Below are 16,025 nucleotides of genomic sequence, written 5' to 3' on the forward strand. Positions count from 1 at the left end.
TCTTATGCTCCAAAGAAAAACGAAAATGACATCAAGATTACATCATTCTGGAATTCTGCACAGCGAAATGCATTAGAATAGCACCAGTGTTTGCTACTCATAAAAGTAGACTTATATGTTTTCAATCAATAATACAATGAGGCTTATGGTTCTGCTCTACTGCACTTTATGTGATACAAATCAGATGTGAAATGCCTATGCCTGTCATGCTACTAGTTATTAGACTGGACAAAAAGTTACTTGGTCAGGAAACACCGGAACGGGAACACCTGTGCCACTTCCTTGTAATACACACAGGACCACCGCTTTATAGATTCTTCTCTGAGACGATAGAGAAGCATGAAGGGCATGCATAGTGAAAATAGTGGTGATTGCCAGGAAAATCATCTCGTTCTCCCACTATGTACACGTTAAGCATCTTATTGTTCCCTTTCCATTACTACATCACATAAACCCAATATTTAAATCTTACAACTACACAGTGACCATTAATTCGTACATAGGCCAAATTAAGCCTACATGATGATCTGTCTCTGCACTAGCTATGCAACCTTCTTTGGCATCAATGCTAGGTCTCTGCAGAAACGAATTAATTCCTTGAGCAGATTGCAGCATATGGGTCTCATCTCACGCTATGTTGCATGCGTTTGGGTTCTCATCGCTGAAGATGGTAGTGATCTGCCTGTCATCTCCTTTTCCCCTTGCTGGATAGTACTCTGCAGGGAGGTAGTACCTTCCTTCCTGAACCGGAAAGCCACCATAGCCGCTGCCATACTCGGCTACGTAACTGTGCGTCGTCGCATTCGCATGGTAAGGTGATGCTTCGTACCTGACGCCGTGCATGTCCATGGGGTGCTTCGCCCTCACCCAGTGCTCACTGTGCATGCGGTGGCTACCATGGCCATACCCATACGGGTTAGTCATGTACTGTGCGTACCACGGTGGCATCCCTAGCCACCGGGGGTTTCTGCCGGCTTTGCCTCCTTGTTCTCCGGCGCGGGCGCCTCAGCTTGTGCGGCCTCCTCCTCTGCTGCTGCTGCTGCTGGAGGAGCGGCGTCGGCTGCTAGTGGTTCGGCGGGAGGTGATGAAGCCGCCTGGGCCTCCCCTTCGGCTTCGCCGTCGGCAGGGGGAGGCGGCTGAGCCTCGACTGCCGCTGCGGCACCGGAGTCGGTGTGAGAAGATGGTGGGGATCCTCTTGGTCTTCCTGATGGCCTTGACGAGGCTCTCAGGATCGGCCATCCCCACCACCGTGATCTTGTGGGTAGCTTGATCTATATATACTTCGCTAACACCTGTACAGCACAGGTCCCTTCCATTATTAACTTGCAAGATGTCATGTAATGCTCTTGTTAGAGTATCATATCAATATCATGCTCGTCACCAGTCGAGCTGGATATCTTAATGATGAGTTGATGGAATCAAATAAAAGAAACTGTTGGGTTTCAGGTTAGAATTGTCTTGACCATCAATGGCACTCAGGGTCTTCCTGATCTTGTTCCCGCAGCCATTGCAGTCCATCCTTACATGGAGCTCCGTTATTTGTGGTGTCTGCAGGTTTACGCAAGTAGATTAGTACAGCCGCCATGCAAAAAACAAAAATGCAACAAGAGCTTGAGTTATGGATATTCCACAAACCTCCAGTTCTGTAGTCATGATTGAAGCTCTGACTAGTAGAGCTGGTTTCGGGCTTGAAGCTACATAGAGTTCGAGCTAGCAGGGAATGAACTCTTGTTAAGACCTTAGCACAGGGCAGGTTGGAGTTTGGAGTCACTGACCATGCAATGCGTTGCATTTTATATCGCATTGCTTGTGCGGCGCCGTGGGTGGTTTTGGGATGGAATATTTACTGGTCAATTTGTGTGGGTCACCCAAAGAATATCATTGGAAAGCGAAAAGAGAGTCCCCTAGCTAGATGGCTCCATCTTGGCATGGGCTCCGTTTCTTTTCCATGGAGTCACAGTCACATGCAACTATGCAAGTGGCCTTTCTGAGTTGCTTACAATTACAAGTGACTCAGACAATTCTACTGTGCCACACCTTGGTTTTTATCTGTCATCCACTACTGTATAGAGTGTTTGGTCTTTTTTCTGTGCATGTCTCTTATTGTGTTGTATTTTTATTTTCCTGTTGTCCGGCTACATTCCTCGCTTCATGTTTGCACTTTGGAATAGCACTACAGCAGTGCAGCATCAGTTTGTAGTGGAATCAAGCTCAAAGCACTCGGCCTCAACAGATGCTTCGTATGCGATTGGCTCTTCCATCCTCAACTTAGGATTCCATTTTCTTCATTATTCTCCATTTTGGAGCCGGCTTTGGTTAAAATTTTGGCATTCTCTGATTGGAGTGCTGATGAGAATATCCCTTAGCCGGCCAGAGAGAAGATAGAAGGATGAAAAGATGATAGATATGGAGGCTCCTTTGGTCAAAAGAGCTCTTTTGAGAGGTGGAGGATATCCACTCCTAGTGAACCCTCTCAGGTAAAGGAAAGTATTTATGTTTGCGCAGCCTTGATTATATCTCATCTATCTATATTCTTATCTGCTATTTACACAACACGGAAATTTTGTGGTTTTCTGTGCTCTAGTTCTTGTAGATTCTTTGCCAGTTGGATGCCAACATCTGTTAGATTATTGAAGGCAAGTGCGATGTTGTTTTTATATAATCAGAGCAAAGACAGATAGTCAATCAGCCAGTAATACTAAAAATAAATAAATGATAATTCGGAAATTGCAATAATCTCCAAACCATGATTTATAGTATTATTATCAGTTAAAATTGTATCTAGTGATACTAATTTTGTGTCAAACTTAGTTAAATTTAAAAGGTTCAGGACTTGCGCATTTTATAAGAAACAAAGCTTTTAGGCCTAAAAGCTCTGTTTCTCGTGAGATAAGCTGCTTTAATTATTGGCCACATGTTTCTTATACGGATAGGCCGGCAAAGATGAACGACTATTGCCGAGAATGCTGACGGCATGCACTGCTATCAGGAGATGAGGCCTGACTGTGTTTATTCTTGGATTGAGCTCTTCACCAGATCAGTCACTTTTGTGCCTTCTTTTTCATGTCCCGAAGAATATTTCATCTTTGGTGTCAACGCCATGGTTATACTTAAGTTTTTGTCACCGGAGGCCGGGCTCTACTATTGAAATGGGCCTTTTCTATCGGTTTGGTACGTAGCGCAAAGGCAAAAGAGTGTAGCTTATATCTGTGCACTGTACACCCACACAAAAATTCCCCTAGTTCTGCAAAAAGTTGTGCTACTTTGAGCCTTCTATATTTCCAATATTTCCATCACATTTTTTTTTTGTCATCTGTAAGGTTTTTGGTGATCATTATTACTCTTTTAGACGTAACAGAAAATTCACAGAATGCTTGTTGCATGAAATTGTGTTCCTATGGCTTTCGGGTGTAGTTCATGCTATTGTTTGCTTACTTATATTTGACCTTTGGAGTTCCCAATATTAGTTGCAAGAAGTCAGAATTAATGGCTATGTTGTTAGTAAGACTTATGCCTTTCTACAGGGTTCAAGAACTTGTTGCATTTTCGCTAATATATTGATGATGCAAACTCAAACAGACGATAGGTCGCGCGTTCACGCACTTGTGCGACCCATCCGCGCCCCGCTGGAGAGGAAGAAGAAGAGTCGACCGGTCGAGGTTAGGGTTTCGGGAGGAGATTCACTCACCTTTTGGTGTAGAGAGAGTTTGGGGGCGGTGGTTGTGACTCGGCGGCGGCGGTGGGCGAGACGGTGGCGTGGCGGGGCGGCGGGGGCACCACTTGCCAGGACGTTGGGAGACGGCAGTTGGGCGAGACTGGTGTTAGGGCGTCCCAGGGGAGTGTTCGCAACTGCCCTATGATAAGGGGAGGGCGGGGTTGAGAGAGCGGCGACGGGAGGTGGGTGGCGGCACGGCAAGGCGACGTGAGGGGTCGCATCGTGGGATATCTTCGTCCTTTAATTAGATGAGACCTTTGCAGTCCTCACTTAGATATTACCGTGTGTATATCCTATTTGTTGTTTGGGCGTGTGATTTTATTTTGTAACGTTCTGCGAACCCACACGGACCTCTAAATATATTCGTATATTATATATAACCTCTAAGAGGATAGACCCCTAAATTCGAAATGAAGCAGCGTGGAGACATATGATGATTTTTTTTATTACTTTAAGACGTGGCACACGATGATTTCTTGTATACACAATACAATGCAATGTGTCACTACCGTGTGTGGGATGGAAGTATGGAACGTACCAACTACCAAGACGGACACTGGCGACGACAGATCTTTTGCACGCTGTTGGCATGGTGCTCACTGGATGACCACGTGCCGGCGACGTTTGCTTCATAGGCTGACGATATTTTTGGCCGTCGCGCGCCGAACCATGAGAAGGCATCTTTCATCAGCCTGTTTGTTTGGCTGTGGCTTGTCGTAAATGATCGTAAATTTTCAGTCAGAACAATATTTTTCTCTCACATAAATCAGCCAGCCGTACTTCTTCACAAACCAGCAACGATATGAACCAGCCAACCAAACAGGCTGGGCAGTGGGCAGTGGGTACCGTACCGCTCTCGCCGGCCCGCGGCCGAAAGTCACCCACCACCGCTAGGCGCTAGCTGCAGATGTGCCGCAGCCGCAACTCTCGATCAAGATATCTCTAATGCAAATATAAAGAGAGAAAGATTTCCGAGATTCCTGATGTAAAATTGTCCCCTATATTTTAGAACCGATATATTATATTGGAAATTGTTGGATTGAACCCAATAGATATGCTTTCAACTTTTTTAGCTGCTTGAAAAACTTATTGATTTACTGATTGTTTTTTTAAACTATTACAGATGATCTAATGTAAAGAAAAAAGAAGGGGGGAGCAAAATGCATATTGACGTGAAAAGGTTGCAGCACAGATCCAGAGTAACTTATAGCAGAAAGCAAAGCTGCTGGCCCATCTATCTATCTGAAAGAGGAGTTCATGGGCCGATGGAACTCACGGCACATAGGCGGTAGGCCAGGCCCATCTATCTATCTGAAAGAAAAGTTAAATACTCCTAAAACTGGCTCGTAGCGAGTCCCGTTAACATTCTTTTTTTCCTTCCTGACCAAAAAAAATCACAGACATGAGAAATTAACTGTCAAAAACTCCACGGTTCAGTATCAAGTCTCCAGGTAGCACAAGGTAAACGAGGAAGCTTGTTGTACCCTTGATGTAAAAGAAAAAAGGCTTAAAAATGTAGTGTGAAACAGGGAAGATCAGCAGCTAGCTCAAGTGCAGACAGGATCTTGCGCTTTTCGGACCTAGAAGATTAGGAGAAAATAATCAAGCTCCACCCTGCCAATCAGCTATGCCACGCACGCCTCTCTCTCTCTCTCTCTCTCTCACCTTTTCTCCTTCCTTTTCCTTCCCTTTTTGTTTGCTTCGTCACACATCCCTCTCTCGAGAGCCTCGATACCTTGAAACTGCAAAGAAATCCATGGAGCTCCCAGCCAGAAAACAAACAAAGGTGCTTTCGAATACCTTTTCCTTATCATCATCACTTATACACGTAGTATGCACCTTTTTAAAAGCCACTGTACTAGCAACGTTTCTTTTTCTTTTTTCTTTTTTTGCGTGTACTACAGCTGAAGGAACACCGTGCAAGCTAGAGGCTGGTGGTGCATGGGCATGGCCAGCACAAGTTTGGCGTGTGTTCCTTTAGATCTACACCGTTTAATTAGATAACAACAGTGCGCTACAAGTATTTTATTTCCATGGCCGCCACTGCATTTGCATTTGCACAGCACACGGAGACGGATGGAGGTGGTGGACCTCTCTTGAAATTGCTACGCTTTGGATGCTTGCAGGCTCGCGCGTCTCGAGGCTCTCTGGCAAAGTGAGTAGGCAAGCAGATTATTGTGTCTTCCACTTCCATTTTCCTCCTCCTCTGTGGCTGTGGGAGCAGACATTTCGCTCCGCCACGTATTTATATATTTATTTATATGATTTCTTGGCCACAGCGATCTACCAACCTCACGATGAAAATACAAGTTGTTTAGAATAGAGCGGGTAGTAAAAATAGGCACCGGAGTTACGTGCACAATACTTCTATGTGCTGTGCATGGTCCAAAACTCCAGTGGCCAAACTGAACAAGAAAGAGATCGAGAGAGGTGGGAGTAAAGAAAGGAAGCGCATTTTTGCTTGTGACGAGGTAGAAAATGTTGCCACCCAGACCCAGCCAGGCGCCATCACATTCACTGATTCACAGGACGGGCGGCGTACTGCTGGCAGCGCCGCCCGCGGATCAGAGTACACTCAGAATCTGATGCAACAACATCCCAGAGCAATCAGCAGCGAGCGGCCGGGCTGCACGCCTATACTGAAACTGGCCAAACCATCTTCGTTACTGAAACTGATGAACAAACTCCATTCTTTCTTCGGCATGAACCATGAACAGTTCGATTCGATCTTTCTGGTGAAAGAGTATGCTAGCGTTATTATTATATTATATTGTACAGTCTTTTTGCTACTAGAAGATTAATCTGTTAATATACCGACCGACACATACAAATCCCAAAGAAAGAAGAAGAAGAGGAGGAGGAAATATAATTACTGCTAGAATACACAGGCCACCAAATTGAATCGCCAGTTGCATTGGATCACCCACCTCTAGTACTGTAGTAAGTGAAAAAAGAAACAGCGCATGCATTGACCCACTCACTCTGCAGATCTAGATCCCTCGCGGTGTCTACCACAGCACAAGCAGCAGCGTGCTGGTGAGGAGCAGCGTCGCCGCGGAGGCAGCCGTCGTCACGGCCCACGCGCCGGATGAGTGCAACGACGACGGCGGCGGGTTGTAGAAGTAGAAGGGGAAGTAGGGCAGGAGCGGGTTGGGCGGGGGCGGCGCCGGGTACATCCCGCCCTGCTGCGACCCGCCGCCTCCGCCGCCGGTGGGCGGCGGGTAGTAGAAGCCTCCGCCTCCGCCTCCAACGCCGCTGGAAGCAGCAGGAGGCGGCGGGGACGAGTAGATGATGGGGCCTCCTCCTCCTCCGCCGCCGCCGGAGGGGGTAGGATAGGACGGCGTGGTGGGCGGGCAGGGCGTGGCGACCGGCGCCGGGGGAGGGGACGGGGGCGGGTAGTAGGACGGGTTGCAGGGGTTGTCGCAGGACGCGCACAGGGTGCAGGTCGTGCCGTCCTTGAGCACGATGGTGGCCGGCGCCGGGTCGGCACTGCCGAAGCCGCCGAGGCCGGCGGCGAGGAGGATCGGGAGGAGGAGGAGAGCTGCCATGACTGATGATAGGGACGGGAGTGGGAGTGAGAGCGTGTGCAGTGTTTCCCAACGATGGTGGGGTACTTAATTTGGAAGGGAAGCAAGAAGGAAGGAAGGTGGCGTGGATTAGTTTTATTTGAGTCGTCTCGTCCCGCCACTTGGTCGCTTTCGCCGGACTTTTTGCGTGCGTAAATAAACGAAAACAATTGCGTCTTTTTGGGTGTGTGTACGCGCCGCATCAGCGGAGTGCAGGCCGGACGGTACCACTTGCCAGGCAGCAGATGAGGCTCGCCGAAGCTGCGTCGGCAGTTCATTACAGGAGCCACACATTATTGTCGTGGGAGAATTGAGGACAACACACATCATAGCTGGACGACTGACGTGAAGATCGGTTCTTCGCAGTTTCAACGTGTGCTGTAAGCTACCCCTGCTACAAAATTATAATTATAGATAGATATATTCAAAATAAGGATCATCAATTATAGAAAATAACGCCGATGGGCATGGGCTGCTGGGCTGAGGAGGTCAGTTGGAGTGGCTTGCATGGTAGGAGTCTATGGCTGGATATGGATTCAGGTCGGCTCGTCATAGCTCGGCTCGTTATGCAAACGAGTCAGAAGACTAGCTCGTCTCGGCTCGTTAGCAAGCTCAAGCTAGCTCATTTGGCTTGTGAGTCAAAGCACAAAAACATAGTACATAGAGATTATAACAGCAAGTTAGCAACAACAAACAAAATACATATGAATTTTGGACTCGTCTTGTGTGAACATGATAACGCGGGGTAGGCCGGTGGGTGACTGGGTGGAGCCATGGGGTCTATTGGGCTACAATTTTAGTGTTTAATCATGTTAGACCATAGGCAGAGGGATATATAAACTGCTTAAAGTTGCATTGGGCTGGGCTGAAGGATATATGGACCAATTGTAGTTGTTGTCATGTAAATTACCTTAGCTTGTTTTGGCTCGTGAGCGGCTCGCGCGCTGGCTCATTAATTAATCGAGCTGACTCGAGCTAGCTTGTTAATTAAAAATTCAAACGAGTCGAGCTCGAGCCGGACCACTAACGAGCGAGCTAGCGAGTTACAAGTTTTTCGTCCAAGCCTAGGTAGGAGTCGGTTTATGGTCCGACGAAGGAGCACCAGCCTTAGGGACCATAGTAACCACTAGAGGAGGCAGAGAAAGAAGAACAGAAGATGACCCAGATCTATCTAGAATGTTGGGTCCTAATCCAAACAATTAGGCGATTGGGCTTTAGCGTCATCCTAAATAAACGCAAAAGATTGCCACCTCCAATTAGATACTAAAACCAATTACTTTAGTTGACGGGGCGATTCCCTTAGGGTACTAGCTCTCGTTAGGGGTATTTTAGAACGAAGGAATTTTTCTTCATTCCTATGTTTGCTTATGAAATTAAACCGCCTGTATAAATTTTTGTATGATTTCTGCGTGCCAAAGGTAATAGTCAATCACATTGTGCCTAGAACATTCGTGTCGGGTACCAATACTAGGGTACCCGAAGAGGAGGAGCTAATGATCATCAACATTGATTCATCTGAGCAGTCAAGAGCGCGACTATAGCTCCAACCGACCCACAGGCGTGCAAGCTTTGCCTCGCCCGACCTCTGGGGGCGGACTCCACCTCGCTCGACCCCTGGGGGAGGGCTCCGCCTCGCCTGACCCCGAGGCCATGGGCTCTGCCTCGCCCGATCCCAAGGCCGCAGGCTTCGCCTCGCCCGACCCTTGGGTTCGCGCTCCGCCTCGCCCGACCCCAAGGCTGCGGGCTCCGCCTCGCCCAATCCCGAAGTCGCGGGCTCCGCCTCGCCCAACCCTTGGGTTCACGCTCCACCTCACCGAGCCTCTGGGAGAGAGCTCCGCCTCGCCCGACCCTGAGGCCACAGGCTCTGCCTCGCCCGACCCTAAGGCCACGGGCTCCATCTCGCTCGGCCTCTGAGGGAGGGCTCCACCTCGCCCAACCCCGAGGCCACGGGCTCTGCCTCGCCCGACACTTGGGTTCGCGCTCCGCCTTGCCCGACCCTAAGACCGCGGGATCCGCCTTGCCTGACCCTTGGGTTCGCTCTCCACCTCGCCCGACCCTGAGGTCACGGGCTCCGTCTCGTCCGACGAAGACTCATACCGCCGCCAACCACTCTAGGTCCAAGCATATGAGCCAGGGTCAAGACTCTGACGCCAAGGAAGAGACCGACACGCCCTGATGTAACACGTGGCCATGACGGGCCATACCTGAGGATTCACATTAAGAACAGCGTCAGGCGTACCGGTACTATTCTGCCTAACCCTCGTACGAACACTAATAGACACTTTGGTTCACCACGACATCCGCCAGGACAGAGTGGAGCGCCATGACTGGCCGACGATGCCTGCATATGGCGCCAGTGACGGACAAGACCACGACGTGGCGCCGTCCTTGTTGACATCTATAGTGTCGGTGGGACCCGCATGAAGGAGAAGAAGGACCCAACGACCCTGAGGGCCTTCGGCTCTCTCTCTTGTTCTTCTCTTTCTCTCCGCTATAACCCGTGCGTTCCCTTGACCGATAAAAGGGAAAGCAGGGCACCCCATTAAAGGGCATCGCATCTATTCAGGCTCGATCTGATCGAATCACCCGAACCAATCAGAACATGATACGAGCATTCGGCTGAGCAGTAACCAAGCTCTTAGCACTCGTTCATTCTTTTCACCAGAGACTTGGGACCCGTCCCTCTCTCACCCGTTTGTAACCCCTACTACAAACTTTTGGTGCTAGTAACACAAGCAGCAACAACGAACTGGACATAGGGATATTCTGCACAAACCAGTATAAACCTCATATCCTCTTAGCACACCATCCGAGACAGACGCGCGATATTAGAAATTTACTCGTTGGTGGTAACTCAAAACATTGACCATTGGCACGCCAGGTAGGGGCCTTTTGCGCATCTCGACATCCACACCAGGCCTCGGTTGGCTAGTCATAGCGTCAGTTGGGTCTTGGGCACGCACCTGCGCTTTGGGTACCTAGACTTCATCATCATGATGGAGGGAAAGTTGGCGCAGGCTCCCACCGCCGTCCAACCTCTCCACTTTGTTGGCCTCGATGCGATCGCTAAGGCGCTTAAGGAGCTACAGCTGCACGCACTAGAGGCCCGCGCCCCTAGAGACGACCAGCTCCTCGGCTTCGACTACGGGAGGTTAGAGCGCTAGCTCGGCGCCTTCCTGAGACCTCGACCGTCCTGAGAGGACCTGCGCCACCTCACCTTCTTGTTCGCCGATGTCATAGCATAGGTTGCCAGAGGAGAGCCGCTCTCTCCATAATACCTCATCCGAAGCGCCTCGACAACGTTCAGTCTCCACAACACCATAGAGAACGTTGGCCACCTTGTGGCGCAACGCACGCCACCATCCCCCAGAAATGAGGGGTTCATGGGGATGACCAAATATGTCGTGAAGTCTTTCCATGACCTCCTCGCAGGAGAAATAGAGTCGCCCTCCACCTCTGATTTTAGCAGGAGGAGCCATCACCCCTCTCGTGAATGTTTCATGATAGGAACCCCCTCGAGGGATATGTCAAAAGCATCCACGAGGAAGAGGCTACCCCAACGAATGATCTCGATGATGAGGTAGAGGGGGATATAGGGGCCCTACCCTGCCTACGGGTGGAGCAGCTGAAGGCCCGACACCAAGAGCTTGAGGAAGCATGACTCCAACTCGAGTAGGAATGTGTGGAGCTCGAGCAAGAGATTGAGTGCCATGGAGACGATGGGCGTGCACGTGCCATGGCCCGCGACGTGAACTGAAGGATCATCAAGGATGATGAAGCGCTCCAACACTTTGCTCGAGCAAGCCAGAACATCGTTGCTATGGTGGCCTTGCTTCAAGGGCTTCCGAGTCCTACGACGCTTGAGGATAGTCGGGCCCATTGCGAGATTCGCACGCTACTCGAGCGTGTGACAGCGCAAGAGCTCACTGTCCAGACGACGCGAGCTCGACGCCAGCCAATGCACGCCCTCAGAGCAACCCGACAAGGACCCATCAGTCCACTAGGCACCACAACGTGGGAGGCTATGCACCATGGTCCCAGTGCATGAGTGTCTCGGCCAATACCGTGACGCGCGTGACACCCTCGATGCTCATAGGCGTGCCTACAGTGATACGAGGGAGGGGTCTAGCCATGGCTACCAACCTCGTTGTGGTGGATGCTACAACAGTGGCGAGGACCGAAGCCTGAGCCCCGACCTATTGGGACCTTAGGCCTTTGGCCTACACATCCTCAACGTCGCCTTCCCATCATGGTACCGACCACCGACTAACATCCTAAAATACTCTGAGGAAGCGAACCTCGGACTGTGGCTCGAGAATTATCGGCTTGCTTGCTAGGTCAGTGGAGCAGATAATGATGATTTCATTATCCACAACCTTCCATTGTTTCTAGCCGATTCATCACGAACATGGTTGGAACACCTTCCGCCCAACAGAATCCAAAGTTGGGCGGACCTAAAAGAGATCTTTGTGGGAAACTTCCAGGGCATATAAGTGCCTTCCTCGTCAAGCATCTCTATAAGGACTACGGCCTCATGAAGTGGTTCTTGTCTGGAGGCTCCAATAGAGGGAGCATAGGAAGGACCACAAGCCGATCGCGGACGACGCCGAGGAGAAGGACGATGACTTTCTGACGCTGGATGGCTACCTCATGATCTTTAGAGAGTCAGCAGCCTATGACTCCAAGCATCGCTAGAAACTTGTGCGCCTACCTTTCTCTGATGGTCGGAGTCCGCCATATCCTTTGATCGGACCAACCACCCAAAATGCGTCCTGCAGCCAGGACGATATCCGCTCATGGTCGACTCGATCATTGGCACAAAGCGGCTCACCAAGGTACTGATGGATGGAGGCAGTGGCCAAAACATCATGTATGCCGAGACGCTCGACGCCATGGGCATCGACCGATCGCGCATCCGATCGACCGGAGCGCCTTTCCATGGCATCGTGCTTGGAAAGCAGGCCGTGCCACTTGGTCAAATTGATCTGCCCATTACCTTTGGGGATCTGACCAATTACAGGGTAGAGACCCTCACCTTCAAGGTGGTTGGGTTCCATGGAACATACCACGCCATCCTAGGATGTCCGTGCTATGTGAAGTTCATGGTCATCCCTAACTACACCTACTTAAAGCTAAAGATGCTGGGCCCATGCGGGGTCATCACCATCGGCACCTCCTTTCAGCGCACCTATGAGTACGAGGTCGAGTGCTGCGAACACGCTACGACAATCGTTGCCTCCAAAGAGCTTGTGGCCATCAGGACGGAGGTCATCGAAGAAGCACCCAACCCAAGCGGTCGGTCGGGTCCTTCGATCTAGTAGAGGGCATCATGGAGGTCCTCTTAGACCCTAGTGGCTCCAAGGGCAAAGTGGCGCGCATTGGAACCACGCTTTCCTCCGAATAGGAAAGCGCGCTCGTCGACTTCCACCACGCCAATAGAGACATCTTTGCGTGGAAACCCTTAGACATACCAGGCATTCTGAGAGAAGTCCCTAAGCATGCCTTGAAGATCAGGGCGGGCTCCAAGCTAGTGAAACAGTGCCTACATCGCTTCCACAAGGGGAAGCGTAGGGCCATCGACGAGGAGATCACAAAGCTTTTGGCAGTCGGGTTCATCAAGGAAGTATACCACCCTGAGTGGTTAGCCAATCCTATTCTTGTATGAAAGAAGAATGGGAAATGGAGAATATGTGTTGACTACACAGGTCTCAACAAAAGCATGTCCAAAGAATCCGTTTCCTTTGCCATGCATAGACCAAGTAGTTGACTCAATCTTAGGGTGCGAAACACTTTGCTTCCTTGATGCGTACTCCGGGTACCATCAAATTACGATGAAAGAGTCCGACCAACTCGTGACATCTTTCATCACCCCATTCAGACCGTTCTGCTATGTTACAATGCTGTTCGGTCTAAAGAACGCTAGAGCTACGTACCAACATTGTATGCTAAAATGTTTTAGGGGTCTCATTGGGCGAACCGTTGAGGCCTACGTGGATGACATTGTGGTCAAGTCCAAACGGTCTGACTAGGTCATAGCCAACCTTAAGCAGACCTTCATAAAACTTCAAGCAAATGGCATTAAGCTCAACCCTGAGAAGTGCATTTTTGGGGTCCCAAGGGGTATGATGCTGGGTTTCATCGTCTCCAAGCGTGGCATCGAAGCCAACCTAGAGAAGATCTCAGACATCACATGGATGGGCCCGATTTAGAACATAAAGGGGGTACAGCGAGTTACAGGATGCCTCGCCGCGCTCAGCCGCTTCATCTCGTGCCTCGGTGAACAAAGTCTCCCCCTCTATCAACTCCTAAAGAAGGCTGACCATTTTGAATGGACTCCCAAGGCCCAGGAGGCACTTGACATGGTCAAGCAGCTTCTGACAAAGGCCCTAATCCTAGTCCCCTCGACCGATGGGGAACTACTTCTGCTCAACATTATGGCCACCATGCAAGAGGTCAGCGCCACCCTGGTAGTAGAGCGAGAAGAAGAGGAACGCACCCTCAAAGTGCAGCGTCTTGTATACTTCACTAGTGAAGTCTTGTCCGATTCCAAGACCCGCTACCCCTAAATCTAGAAGCTCCTGTATGCTGTCCTCATCTCCAAGAGGAAGCTGTGCCACTACTTCAAGTCACATCCGGTGACGGTCATGATGTCCTTCCCCCTCGGCGAGGTTGTCCAAAACCAGGATGCCATGGGAAGAATCATGAAGTGGGCACTTGAGCTGATGGGTCAAGGCATTTCATATGCCTCCCAGACGGCCATCAAATCCTAAGTGCTGACTGATTTCATTGCTGAGTGGACCGAGGTCCAAATGCCACCAGCGGTCGTCGACCAAGAGTACTAGATGATGTAGTTCGATGGATCACTAATGAAGAAAGGCACCGACATGGGACTGGCCTTTGTTTCGCCCCTCAGGGTATGCATGAGGTACATGGTTCACCTCCATTTCCCCTCCTCCAACAATATGGCTGAGTATGATGCACTCATCAATGGCCTATGCATCGCCATCGAGTTGGGTATCCGAGGCCTCGATGTCTGGGGTGACTCCCAGCTGGTCATCGACCAAGTCATGAAGGAGTTGAGCTGCCACAACACTAAGATGGCTACATATTGCTAAGAAGTTCACCAGCTGAGGACAAGTTCGATGGCCTTGAGCTCAATCACATCTCGAGGCATCTCTACAAGGCGGCCGACGCACTGGCGAAAGCGGCATCTGGCCGAGAGCCGGTGCCAACGGGCATCTTCGCCAGCGATCAACATAAGCCCTCGGTCTACTACGAGGAGCTAGAACAAGCCGGTGGCAGGCCGCCTGCCCTAGGCTTAGGGGCTAACTAGTCATTGGCTCCATCCAACCCCGAGGTCATGGAGCTTGACGAGGATCCAGCGATAGAGCTCGACCCTCTGGCCGACTAGAGGATGCCTTACCTCGACTACCTCCTCCATGAGGCGCTACCAACGGACAAGATGGAGACTTGGTGGCTCACGCATCACGCCAAGTCCTTTGTCCTTATTAAGGGTGAGCTCTACAAGCGAAGCCATACCGGGATCCTGTAGCGCAGCATCCTCATCAAACAAGGGAAGCAGTTGCTAAGCGATATCCATGATGGGGCCTATGGTCACCATGCCATGCCCAGAACCATCATCGAGAACGCATTCCGATGAGGCTTCTCTGGCCAACCACAGTTGCCGACGCCGAATAGATTGTGTGCACCTGCGAAGGGTGTCAGTACTATGCTTGGTAGACCCACCTGCCAGCCCAAGCACTCTAGATGATCCCCATCACATGGTCATTCATTATCTACAGGCTATACGCACTTGCTTGTCACCATAGACAAGTTTACAAACTAGGTAGAGGCTCGATCGATCTCCGCGATGAAGTCCGAGCAAGCCATATTGTTCTTCCTTGACATCATCCATCGCTTTGGGGTCCCAAACTCCATCATCACTGACAACGACACGCAGTTCACCGAAAACAAGTTCCTCTGATTCTGCGATGAATATCACATCCACATCAATTGGGCCACTGTGGCATACCCCTGCATGAATGGGCATGTCGAGCACGCGAACGACATGGTTCTACAAGGCCTCAAGCCTAGGATCTTCAACCGGTTGAACAAGTTTGGTGAACGATGGATCGCGAAACTTCCCATGGTGCTTTGGAGCCTAAGGATGACCCCTAGCTGAGCCACCGGCTAGACACCATTCTTCATGGTCTATGGTTCTAAGGCTATCCTCCTGACCGACCTCGACTATGGAGCACCAAGGGTCAAGGCGTATGACGAACAGGGAGCTGAGGCATCCCTCAAAGATGCCATGGACCAGCTAGATGAAGTGAGCGATGTTGCCCCCCTCCACTCGGCCAAATACCAGCAAGCGTTGCATCCAGGGGCGGAGCTACAGGGTATGCTATATATGCTACAGCATACCCTGCGTTGCTACGATGTACATGAGTAAATATACGTATTTTGTTTAAAAAAAAGAGAAAACAACACCGCGAGTAGCATCTGTCGTTGCGTCAGCGACATCAGGCCGGCCCAGTAGTCACGGCCCAACCCAGCAACGGAAACAGATAGGTCTCGTACAATTCGCGTTGCTTGACTCGCCGGCTCGCCGCCACTCGTGTCGTTCGGTTTTCCCCATCGGCAGACCGCAGACGGCAGTTGCCCAGATCGGAGATCGCCTGATCGTCACCTTCGACTCCGGGATCGCCAGGCATCGAGCAAGTTTGTTCAGGACGCAAAGCACG

At 50.4% G+C, this 16,025-nt stretch overlaps 1 protein-coding gene and 1 pseudogene across 1 annotated transcript; both read right to left on the minus strand.

Moving 5' to 3' along the window:
* Nucleotides 1-96: 96 nt before the first annotated feature.
* Nucleotides 97-2,426, minus strand: LOC136532353 (heavy metal-associated isoprenylated plant protein 35-like; annotated as a pseudogene).
* Nucleotides 2,427-6,454: 4,028 nt separating this feature from the next.
* Nucleotides 6,455-7,359, minus strand: LOC136532354 (uncharacterized). Its single transcript, XM_066524956.1, has one exon. The coding sequence runs from the start codon at nt 7,261-7,263 to the stop codon at nt 6,724-6,726; it is 540 nt and encodes a 179-aa protein (XP_066381053.1). The 5' UTR covers nt 7,264-7,359; the 3' UTR covers nt 6,455-6,723.
* Between the last annotated feature and the right edge of the window lie 8,666 nt (nt 7,360-16,025).

The sequence above is a fragment of the Miscanthus floridulus genome, unplaced genomic scaffold (genome assembly GCF_019320115.1).
Source record: "Miscanthus floridulus cultivar M001 unplaced genomic scaffold, ASM1932011v1 fs_587_1_2, whole genome shotgun sequence".
NCBI classification, from domain to species: Eukaryota; Viridiplantae; Streptophyta; class Magnoliopsida; order Poales; family Poaceae; genus Miscanthus; species Miscanthus floridulus.